This window comes from Passer domesticus, chromosome 17, assembly GCF_036417665.1.
Source record: "Passer domesticus isolate bPasDom1 chromosome 17, bPasDom1.hap1, whole genome shotgun sequence".
Classification (NCBI taxonomy): Eukaryota; Metazoa; Chordata; class Aves; order Passeriformes; family Passeridae; genus Passer; species Passer domesticus.
Window position 1 is genome coordinate 11,022,705 of NC_087490.1, and position 12,026 is coordinate 11,034,730.

At 44.8% G+C, this 12,026-nt stretch overlaps 1 protein-coding gene across 2 annotated transcripts; it reads left to right on the forward strand.

Annotated features, from left to right (window-relative positions):
• Positions 1 to 228: 228 nt before the first annotated feature.
• On the forward strand, positions 229 to 11,959 carry RHOF (ras homolog family member F, filopodia associated). Of its 2 annotated transcripts, XR_010348679.1 has the most exons (6): positions 229 to 530; positions 680 to 767; positions 6,808 to 6,917; positions 7,633 to 7,767; positions 8,921 to 9,206; positions 9,842 to 9,983. XR_010348679.1 is itself a non-coding variant. In XM_064392533.1 (5 exons), exons 1-5 carry the CDS (start codon positions 366 to 368, stop codon positions 10,004 to 10,006), a joined length of 663 nt encoding a protein of 220 aa, XP_064248603.1. In that variant the 5' UTR covers positions 229 to 365; the 3' UTR covers positions 10,007 to 11,959. The 2 variants fall into 2 exon arrangements, 1 of the variants encoding a protein (XP_064248603.1); XM_064392533.1 differs by lacking the exon at positions 8,921 to 9,206 and having other exon boundaries at positions 9,842 to 11,959.
• The last annotated feature ends 67 nt before the right edge of the window (positions 11,960 to 12,026 follow it).

Genomic DNA, 12,026 nt, shown 5'->3' on the forward strand with positions numbered 1-12,026 from the left:
GGGTTGGATCCTCGAGGGCTGCCCGGCGGGACGGGCGGGCGGAGCAGCCGCGGCGGGGCTGAGGGGACGCGGCGCTGAGGGGCCTTCCCGCCGTGACCCCGAGCAGCCGCGGCCTGCGGGCGGCCGCGGGCCGGCGATGAGGCCCGGGGTGCAAGAGAGGCTCCCTCAGGGGCTCCCTCAGCGGCTCCCTCAGGGGCTCCCTCAGTGTCCGGGGGGCCCGGGCGGGGCCCTGCGGCACCTGAGGCGGCGGCGCGGCCAATCCCCGGCGGGGCGCGGGCGGCTCTGCCCGCCCCTGGCGCGGAGGGGGAGCGGAGCCGCGTCCCGGCCGCGCTGCGCCCTCAGCGGGCCCGCTCCGCTCCCGCTCCATGGAAGCGGCCAACGGGGCCGTGCCCGAGGGCGCGGCGGAGCAGCCCCGCGGCCCCGCGGCCGCCCCGTCGGGCAAGAAGGAGGTGAAGGTGGTGATCGTGGGCGACGGAGGCTGCGGGAAGACGTCGCTGCTGATGGTGTACGCCAAGGGCTCCTTCCCCGAGGTGAGGGGCTGCCGCTCCCCCGGGGCTGGGGGCCGCAGCCGGGGCCGGCCCCAGCGCTTGGGCCCCGCCAGCACCGCTTCTCGCAATCGCTGAGTCCATTAAGGTTGGAAAAGGCCTCTGAGATCACCGAGATCCTTGTCCCTTTGCAGCAATACGCGCCCTCTGTTTTTGAGAAGTACACAACGAGTGTGACGGTGGGGAAGAAGGAGGTCACGCTGAACCTGTACGACACGGCAGGTAAGGGGTTCCAGTCTCCTGCGAGGGGCAGCTCCGCTGCGGCCACTGCGATGGCAGCACCGGGGACATTGGCCTGGGACCGAGCCCAAACCCGGCCCAGCCTTTCGAAACTTCAGGCAAATAAGCAGAAACTGTAAAGTGCTGCTCCCATGAGCACACGCACCCCCATTTCTGTTCCAGCAGATTTTTCAGTGACAGCTTAAATCAGCCCAATATTTGAAGACTGTAAAGATGGACAGGTTTTCAAATTGCTTCTATACCAGCATAGTTTAACCATAGCACTGCAGGTAAGACTGCTAGAGAGGAAAGTACAAACAAACTAACCACCATTACCAGTTGCATATCAATGTGACTTCCAGAAAAAAAAAAGAATAGATTGTCTAATGGCAGTTCTGGTCATCAACTCATTCATTATCTTAACAACCCAATTAATTCAGAAATATCAAATAGCAACCGTATCTGGAAGTATTAAAACCCAATTCCCAGATGCAAAGCATAATACAATCAACCAGGAAAATATTTTAATCTGCTGCCATGTGTGATTGAATAGGGAAGGAGAAAAGGGCTGTTTTGTGTTCAAAATCAAAAGGCCATGGCAATAAAAGTTATTTGAAAATGCTGGTAGTTGTTCAGGTTCATTTGAAGAACTTGTGAATTGGTTTGTGTAAATGATTTCAACCTCATTCAAAGTTTCCAGACTCTGTTATCCAGCTGCTTTCCTAAATGAACCCTAAAACTGACACGTGCTTGGTTTCAGCTCAGTGTAGATCATCTGTTTCAGTTCAAGCCTGTGGAGTTGTTCCAAATTTACACCAAGACAAATAAGAACCGAATGCAGTCCAGTCATTTTTAATAGCAATGAAACACACTTATCTTCTTGTATACTGCAAGTGATAGCTGAAAACATACTTTTAAAGGATTTTAATCTAGAAGTGAATTTCACTGCTAACTTTTACTACAGCGTAGTAAGATCCTGAGCCCCCAATTTGCCAATGTGACTTCTTGGGTCAGTGTTACTGTTCTGAGTCCATTTAGTTGGGATAACATACCTTCTACTGCATGGCAAGGGGTTTGGGTCTAAGCTTTAGAGGAAAAGAGAAGGAATGGAATCTGGTGTGAGCAACCAAAGAGGCATTTCCTTAATACAGGGTGTTGGCACCAAGAACCTGCCACTGCACTCATGATTTTTATGTTTGTTTGCTGTCAGTGTGGATTTTTTGCCTGTCACATGGTTCCTAGCTCTCATTTAAAATCCCCATGCCACACATTCCAGCATTTGCCTTTGGACTCTTTTCCAGGCTGTAAGGAGCATGAGCTGGATCCAGAGATGGCAGTGGGCTGGGCAGGTCCAGCATTGCAGCACTGAGCTCTCCTGAGCCTGGCAGGAGTGCACAGCTCCTTGTGTGTCAGAGCTCAGCTCTGCACCAGACCTGCAGCCCCAGGGTCTGCTCACTGCTTATTGCAGCATCAGGCCAGTTTGGGTGGGAAAGGACCCTTAAAATGAACAAGGATCTTTACTAGATCAGGTTTCTCAGGGCCCTGCCCAAGCTGACCTTGGATGTTTTCATGAATAGAGCAGCCACAGCTTCTCTGGGCAGCCTGTTCCTCTTTGTGTAAAAAATTCTCCATTTTATCTGTTGCAAATCTGCCCTCTGATAGTTTAAAACCATTACCCCATGTCCTGTGACCACGTCCTGTAGTTTCCCTGTTTATGAATGTAAGTATTAATGTGTACCTTCCACATTGAATTCACAGCTGTAAAAACTGATTTGGACTAAAGCACCACTCCACTGAAGAACTGTGGGGTGTATTTTGTGTCTTTTGAGACACTTTGGGAAGTAAAGCTGCCATTATTGGTGTGAAAGAGCGATTGCTTTCCATCTCTTGCGTGGAAACCTCGAAACCCAACATTTTTCACCTCCCAAAACAGCATCATGGCCACAAGGCTACAAGTTTCTTGAGGTTGTTGACACTTGTCTCCTCCCTTCCTGTTAAATTTATTTCACTTTCCATAAGACACAGCAAGAAAGCAAGCAGGGAGGTTGTCACCTGGGTTAATACATTTGATTGGGAGGGGGAAACCCTGAATTTTGGTTCTGTTTCAAAGCTGCTTACATAGCTTTATGTTACATATCTACAAACTCGGTCAAACTCTAATTCAAGCAGCTTTTCAGCCTCTTTCTGTAACTGGAAGTTTTGCTAGAGGAAGGAGACTCACTTGAGCACGCATTTTAATCTCATCCTGTTTTTAGTAGTACAAAACTGATGTTGAGTTCCTTAAGGGTTAGACTACGACCAAGAGTTGTGTGTTTTTAGGATCTTGCTTGGAGCAGCACTAAATAGAGCTGGGTGTACTTCAGCATCATGGAAAGGTAAAGGACAGGTTCAGCTCCATGAGCTGTTTAAAGTTGGAAGGATTCTTTGTATTGTCAAGTCCTGTGCAGCTCAAACATTTGATCTTGTCCTACTTACTGAGGGAGGAGGACACAAACAAAAAACTTAAGAAACAAACGTTTCAAGATACAAAAGGTATTATTTTCTTGCAAGAATTTTGGTAACAAATGAACGTAATGGATTAGTCTAAAATGTACCAGAAAAATAATTTTTGGTGAGCATTTTGTACTGTGATACTGTGTCTTCCTCATCAAACACTTCTTGCTGTTGCAGGAAGTTGGTGGTACACACATGCAATGTGTAAAGGCTTTGTAACGTCACATGTCTGGTCTACAAACAGCCTTTGCAGCTGCTTTTTCTATTAAAAATTTCCACTTCCAGCTGTGCTTGACAGAGGCAAAGGCACTGAGAGGTAAATGAACTCTAGTTTTTCCACGCCAAGGGGGCAGTGTTGATGCCCTAGGTGCAGTTCAGACAGGAGGCTCAATTCCTGGTGCAGGAGTTTCTCAGAGCAGACAGCAGAGCACTGCTGGGCTGGGAGGAAGTGATGCCTCATCATTGTGGGTATGAGCAACTTGTTCTGACAGGAAGCACATGCAAGGCCTCCAGTGAGGTTTTCAGGTCTCTGATGACAGAAGCACAAGGTCTTCAGAGAAATTTTAAAAACCAGTGAATGCAAGAATAATTTCTCATAACTTTGACAGGGAAGTCATGCCTGAGTAAGACAAAACTCCCAATTTTTAAATTGATGTGTGCCCCTCCTGCTCCGAGTGTCCTCTTCTACCAGTTTTCTTCCTGCTAAGAATGTCCATTTCCCAATTTGTTTTAAACTGAATAGGGAAAAAGCATAGCTGGCAAGCAGCTCACAGGCTGGCACTTTGGTGGTGAATGGACAAAGGGGTGAGGAAGAGCAGACAGAGATGAACAGGCACATGAGACTGAGAGCTGTGGTTTCACTTCTGTTCACCCTCAGCCACCACCAGAGCTCCCTCCCCAGCACAGGGCCTGACTGACGTGGTGTGGTTACCAGCATCTCCCAGAGGCACGTAGGACTGGGAGCTTGGCAGAGAATTTGTGTGAATTTTAGGTGAGTTCAGTTGGTTGGAGTTTTTTTCTTTAGAAAATCCCAAAGTCTCTGATGGTACAATGAATCGAGGAAGACAGAGGGTCACAGATGTGCTCACACGTAGGCAGATATTTAACCAACTCCTCCACAGCATGTTTTGTGTTAACTGGGGAAAGAAAACAGTTGCCTGTATTTGAGGAAGCAGACACAGGGCTTTGCATAGACATTCAGTTGCTGCTTAGGTTCACCTCTGTTCCTCCTTTTTAAAACTCTTAGTAAAAAGACCTAAATCTGTGCCAAATTAGCTCTGACCACAGACTGAGCAGCTTTACAGAGAAAAAAAGTCTCCCAGGCCCTTTCTTGCATTTCACCAGCAGCACTTGAGGACAGGGGGTGAAAGGGATTGTTTTCAGAGAGGGGGATGTCTATGTTTAGATACAGCTTCATCTGGGTCCCATTACATCCTCAGCAGCTGAGGAGCTGCATCTGATCTTCTAAAGAGCAGCTTCCTCCTCCTTCCCCACGAGTGCTGCAACCACCCGACTGTAACACAGGTTGAGCAATTGCCACCTCACCTTCCCCTTCTGCTCTCTGCACCCCACCCTGTTCTGCACTCTGTATCCAACATTCCAAATGCACACAGAGCCATGTTTTACACAGCATTTTCTCATGCATTTATTGTTTGCTTTAAAACCTATAAAATAAAATGGATTTGAAGATGAAGGAGCAGTTCACCAGGGCATAGCTATCGTTTTTGACCTGCAATACAACATATTGTATCACATAACTAAAGACACTTTTTTTGTTATCCCATCCAAGAGAGTGAATTTAGAGGTTTGTTCAGATTCCAAGCAAATAAACATGTTTCTCCCAGTGGGACAGCCCTGTCTGCCTCACAAATTGCCAACAACAACTTGAAGGACCTTTTAATTTTACAAGTTATGCTGTTAGAAACTCAGAGGCCTGAACTTCAACAAGGAAAACTTTACACAGCACTAGAGGAAGTTAGGAGGGAAAAAAGTTTGGCATCTGATGTATTTAATGCATTTAAGGGATTATCTCAGCAACAAAATGGCAAATTGGTTGCAAACAAGTAGATGGTTTGGGAGAATAAGAAGGGATAAGCAGTACAATCTTTGCTCTGAATGTTTATACAACATGCATAATTTTGTCAATTGTGTATTATTTCTGGATTAAACCCTGAGATATCAATCCCTCTTTGTTCTGCACCTCCCCACAGAGCCCATGGCTGTTGTGGAAGCTCAAATACAAAATGGTCCAAGTCCAAGATCCCATTGTACAAACATCTCAGGCAAACTGAGTAATAGCTTATCCAGCAGGGATTGCCTTGGAATAAAATGTATCTCAACCAATCATTTAAATTAAGGAAGGGAGAAAAATTTTGTAGTATTATTGGCTTTCTAGTTCTTCAGACTGGCTTTCTCCAGTTCTTCAGACTGGAGACAAAAATGTTGGCAAGTGATGAGTATATGACTTTGGACTGAAGCAGGTTCCAGAGCAGGAATCATTGCTGTAAAGTTGGGGCACACTGAAATTTTCTGCATTCCTTCATTTGAAATATCAACATGAAGATGTGAGATGTGGAACTGCCTGTAGGGCAGTTTCTGGTCTGTGTGTGGATTGTGGTGAGAGTGGGAAGGACCAGCATTCCCAGTTCTCCTTGTGGAAATTCTGTACATCACAGACACGTGTCTGATTCCAGCATTCAAATGACAAATACACCTTCTAAAGACTGCTTGAATCATGCTTTCTTCCTTATTAAATGGAAAAGATTGGGTTTTTTTTCCTGAGCTGCCAGCTGTATCAGGGAATTACTGCTTTCTTTAACTTAATCTCTCAAAGCAAGACACCTTCAGCCCCTGGCACGGTGATTACTGTAATGGGAAGAGTACAGGTCTGAAGCAAACCAGCTTCCTCTTGTCACATCACGTGCTAGAATATCCCTAATCAGAAGTATGACAAATCCCCTGCTTTTCCAGAATTCAGCAGAATTCCCTTAGATCTGCTGGGGAGTCCTGCTTCAAAGGCCAGTTAAGCCTGGCTCATGCTGCAGCATGGCTTGTACAGTCCTGGGTGTAATCACTGCTTCCTCCCAGCTCACCAGGCTGGGAAAAGCAGGTTTGCCACTAAGGTTTCCACTTCACCATTCCTGTCTATGAAATACAGTGTTTCTTCTCCTCACAGCATGACATGTGAATGTAAATGATTATGGGGACTGCCACTGTCAAACTGAAAATATTTAATAATAATTGTCATATTCCTCTTGATGACTTTATTTTTGAGCAGCAACTTGGCAGTTGGTGTTTAGAACTGCTTCTAAGTCCTCAGCAAGTGGACAAAGCAGGCTTTTTATTAAAACCTGCCAGGGATGTGTTCTGTATTCTAGACTGTGAGTTTTGTCAGTGAGGGGGAATCTCCTGTACTCAAGGGAAGGAATTAAACAAGCGTGAAATTACAGTACTATTGTTCTTGATCTCCAGTATGTGTCTGTACATATCCACATTGCTCTGCTTGCTCAGGACAGAGGTTTCTTCATCCCAACCATCCTGTGTGTTTCAGGGCAGGAGGACTACGATCGGCTACGGCCCCTTTCCTACCAGAACACCAACGTCGTGTTAATTTGTTATGATGTCATGAACCCCACCAGCTATGATAACGTAGCAGCCAAGGTAAGAGGCTTCTAAATGAATTGCACATGCCTGATGTGTGACAAGATGTCAGATTAGAAATGCTGGTGCTTTTAGTGTCCTGTACCCTGGGTGTGTAGATGCCCAGATCACTCATCCTGCGCTGAGCTGCAGGTCACAGACCTTAGACCTGGGGCTCACCTCTCCATGGCTCCTAAGTGCTCAGGACCAGGGCTGACTCTCACTAAAAAGATCAAACACCAGCAATTAAATCACTGCTTTATCTGTAGCAATGTCACACGACCAACATTGCACATCTTAGAGTCAAGACTACTTCCATCACGTGTGTATTTATTTGCAGGGGAAGATGAGAGCAACCACTTCTCTGTGCTGGGATTTCTGTAACATTCCAAAGCATTCTTGGACATAGCACCAGGAAAACAAAGCAAGACTTTGTCCAAATTCTGTTTTGAAATGTGACTTTAGAGTAGATCCTCAGAATTTAAACAGATGGTAAATAAACATTTTGGCATAGAGACAGATGCTACTATGTTTTTATAAAGCAGCTGACTTTGGGTAGGAGTTTTAAACACTTCTGGGATGTAAATAGTGCATGTTGGGCCCCCACCACTAGACTAACTCCAAAACTCTGAAATTGCAACTTACATTAAATGCTGCTTGGCTGTATTGTTTTGATTTCAGGAAACAAACGAGAAAATAAAAAGCAGCTGTAAAAGTTTTGTTTTTCTACCCGCAGTGGTATCCTGAGGTGAATCACTTCTGCCGGGGTGTCCCGCTCGTGCTGATCGGCTGCAAGACAGATCTCCGCAAGGACAAGGAGCAGCTGCGCAAGCTCAGGGCTGCCAGGCAGGAGCCCATCACCTACAACCAGGTAAACTTCAGTGTTTCTGCAGTGGTGGCCTCCTGGCAGGAAGTAAAGCACGTGATGGCATTGCTCCTCACAGGTATGGTCACAGACACTGCAAAATTAGGTGATCCAGATAAAGAAATGGTTGGCAGCACTAAGAGAACTTTATGTAAGTTGTTTTTGGAAGTCATCAAATCACCATCCATTTTTAGTGCCAAAGTAAAGAGAAATATGAGCAGTTTTAAAGGACACAACTATCTATCTGCCTTCTGTGCTAATCACATCTCATTCTTCTTTCACAGCTGGGTTATTCCTGTTAAAAGTTTGTAAGCCTTAACAAGTCTGCTGGACTTCCTTCATAATTGTTATTATCCTACATTGCAGCCATCACTGGTGCTTTGATCAGTACTGTGATAAAGACTGGAGATGTCAGGAACCCATTCCAGTATGACCGTTCTGGAATAAATGTGTTTTGCAAATCCCACTTAAAAATAAATCCTTTCAAGGCAAATAGCAAGAACATCTGCAAGGTTTCTCTGACATGAGAGACTGTTCTTTGAAGTCTCTAAAGTAATCTTAGAAAAACTATTATCAGTATCTCTAAGTATTATGAAGCAGTTAAATTTATGAGTGGTGTTATGTCACTGGCATAGCTGTCCTAGGTACAGGAGAAACAGTGATGGAACAGCTTGTCCCATGTCACATAAGACCTTTCTGCTCTGGTCCTCCAATTTTTCTTTTTTCTAAACTACAAAGCTATCCTTCTCCTCTCACCTCAGAGCAAGAACAGCAGCTTTCAAACTGAGACACACGTCCAGGGAACAGGGTCAAGTGCACTAGGACCTTGAGTGAATCACCACTTCTTCTAAACAGCAGGAAAATAATCTACAACTGCATCACCACAAAACCATGCTGGGCCTTTTAGTTTGTCTCCCTTGCATACCAGATGAGGTCCCAGCCTGTCACTGTGAACAGTTGCAGATTGTCCCTTGTTTGCATGAATAAATCCCTTCACCATCTTCACGTGAGAGAGGTTCCAGTCAAGCAACAGACACTTCTGGCCAGTCTGCTGAGGCCTTATGCAGATAAACTCAAGGACCCACATGTTATACAAACTTTGTCTCTTGTGTGAGCCCTCCCACTTGGTTTTTCCTCCCTGAAATGTGCTCTACCTCAGTTTTTTACAGCTGATGGCACCTTGATGCTTCCCATGCCAGGCACAGAGGATCTGAACAGTATCTGCCACCACTGCAGCTTGCACACAGCTGGAAGGAGACAAACTGCTTAAACATGAAGAAACTCCCCTCCCCCAGTAAAAGCCCAAGTGACCCCACTCCCAGAGATTACAATGAATAATTGCAGAGTCTGTGAGCCATGGGTTGCAGTCCTGGAATTCACAGTAAAAGGCTCACAAGCATTCAAACCTGGGGGCTGGCTCTGCAGGGACAATAAAAGGATCTCAAGTAAGAAATCACTGTGCTTTGTCTGTAGTGATTTCACACAACCAGCATTGCATGGAAATATTTTAGATTCAAGCCTGTTCCCTTTGCATGGCTGAGAAATGCAGGCACCTGCTTGTGCTTATGAGGATTTTGGCTGAGCCCTTGTGATGCTTCAAAGCAAAAGTCAAAGTTCCTGCATGTGCACCAGCAAAACAAGGCAAGGCATCAGTGCAGATTCTGTTTTTGCATGTGACATTCATTACTAAAGGTGACATCACAGAATAGTTAAGGTCAGGCCTGAAAAAAATACCACCATGTAGACATCTTATCCTCACTTAGGTACCTACCTCAGCATTTAGTTTAAAGAAATTCAATACTGAGAATATTTTTCTGCTGTCAGGACTCTGCATCTCAAGAGTCTCTAATGCTCTGAACTCTTAGGCCAGGCTTTGGTTCAGCAGAGTGGAAAAACACCAAGTTTATTTACAGTGCTTCAGTTTATTACCAATGCCACTCACACTCTAGCACTGCACTCAGAGGCAGCTCCTTTCTTCATGATTGCAAAGATGTACAAATGAATTCCCTTTCTTCCCAACTCACCTTTCTTCACTCATCCACTGAACTTACATCTTTTCTTACCTTTTTGCTCTTTCCAGGGTGAAGCAGCTTGCAAGGAGATTAATGCACAAATTTACCTGGAATGCTCAGCAAAATGTCGTGAGAACATAGAAAATGTTTTTAAAGAAGCCACAAGCATTGCACTGAGTGCCATGAAGAAAGCCAAGGGCCACAGGAAAAGGAGAGTGTGCTCAGTGTTATGATCTGGACTGCACGAGAGCCAAGTGATTCAGATTTTATAAAAGGTTCACTTTAAAAACTTTTTTTTAAACATTTGTATTTCTAGGATAATTTTTATTTTAAAATTTTAATTATTTTTAGTATTTTTGCACTTTTGTTACACTGTTCTCGTGGAGTTTTCAAAGCTGTTTATCATGGTTAGCTCAATGCTGTGTGCCTTCAACCATCTGGCTTTTGCTTCTAAGTGTGAACAACTCACTATTTAAACTGCAATGAACAGCAACTGCTACTATATAACTTAGTGTTGAGGTTTTTTCCCTCTGCAAAATAATTGTGGCATGTTAGAGCTACAATTTACTGCCTTTTTCCTGAAAACTCAAATCTTTCAGAAGCAATGTTAAAGCAGCTTATCAGGCACCTTTGAAGAGACAGAAGAAGTTTTGTCTTAACATTTTTAAGTTAATTTTCCTGGTGGCAATGGCAGGAGTTGGCCTCAAGCTGGCCCCTGATTGCAGATGGAACATCCACCACCCCCTGGACCAGCTCTGCAGACCTGCACCTCAGAGTTCTTCAAGGCCTGCTGCTGCAATGGAAAGTGGCATTTATCAGTGGAAATACATCAGTTGCTCCAATTAAATAATGGAGAATAATGGAAAATAGTTAATGTACAGCACTTAAAATTTAGAAGTACTCCAAGCAGCTACTACATGTAATGTTAAGTCAGTCTTATAAACATTTACAGCCTATTTAATACAAGACAGATGCAAATCATGGTGCACTGGAGGAAAAATTCATTCACTTGTGAAATCATCTCTCCTGGTATAAATTAAAATTTTCCCTTTTGTGATGAAGGTGTCAGTTGTCTAAGGATCAGGGAGGCTCCCACTGCACACCCTGGTACACGTGCCTCCTGTCTCCTGGTTCTTTTGCACATCCCCTCACTGAGACCTCAGACTGCAGGAACAATCCCTAGTTTGTACTCATCATAAACCAAACCTGAGAGGGGAAATGAGGCTCCTGCAGTACAGGTGTTGCTGAAAGCTTTCTGTGTAAGGCAAACTGTACATGACCAGCTGGTGCAAAACTGTTTTGGAGCAAGCCATCATAATTGTTTTACATGCAGGTAAACCCTTAAAAAACATTTTTCTTTTTCATTTTTTTCCTAACTTGTTTTGATTTAATTAAGGTTTTTTAATACTTATGAGTCTAAAATAGGAAATTAAATTAATTGAAAGTTTGTGCACATCCTTGCCTATAGAAAAACCCTGAAGAATTCTGCAGCCTTTTCTCTGCTCGTTACTAAAAGAACCACCCCTCACCTCACTCAGTGCAAAACTGAAACAGCAACGTTCAGGAAGTGACCCACTCACCACCAGCTCCACAGTGGAAATCTCTCTGGCTTTTTTAATCTGAGTTTCTCAGGTTGCAGAGCTCACGTTACTCACCCCTGCAGAGTGAGATTCCAGTTTGCTCTCAACAGACAACAATTTAGATTTCATAAACTGAGAGTTCAAGGAGTAAACCAAAACCTTACAGGGTGTGCAAAAGAGCAAAACACAGCCCAACTGGTGTGAAAACTGTTGAAAATATGCAAATTGCAGTTTATTGTTCATGCCCACAGGACAGTGACACAGCAAAGGTAATTTTGCTAGCTTGAGCAACAGAAGTGAATCCATCCCAAGCCTGTGGTGCATTATCTGTGCCCTGGTGAGCACCCTCTGGGGAGGAGGGCACTGTTTTCCACTCAATCTGCCAGAGGATGTGCCCAGTTTGGGCTTTGTGCTGGCTCAAAGGGAGCCTTCACTGTTGGGAAAGACACAGCCCAAGGCAGCTCAGTGCTGCAGCTGCCTGAGGAGGTACAGAAGTTACAGCACCCAAAAAAAGGTGTTCCCATGAGTGAGTGTAAATTCAAGCAGCACAAGGACTTTATCAGGGTAGCAGTCAGTGTTTGTCCCCTGCCATCCCTTGACACAGCATTTCCATTCTCTTCACTATTGGTACAAGTGCAGCATCTAAAGAAAGTATTTAATATTTGAGCAGTCT

What these genes read in the sequence shown, in the direction of transcription:
- RHOF (XM_064392533.1), top strand. Translation starts at nt 366, where the DNA reads ATGGAAGCGGCCAACGGGGCCGTGCCCGAGGGCGCGGCGGAGCAGCCC. An exon ending in CCAAGGGCTCCTTCCCCGAG is followed by an intron (nt 531 to 679) that starts GTGAGGGGCTGC and finishes GTCCCTTTGCAG; the next exon opens with CAATACGCGCCCTCTGTTTT. An exon ending in AGCCCATCACCTACAACCAG is followed by an intron (nt 7,768 to 9,841) that starts GTAAACTTCAGT and finishes TGCTCTTTCCAG; the next exon opens with GGTGAAGCAGCTTGCAAGGA.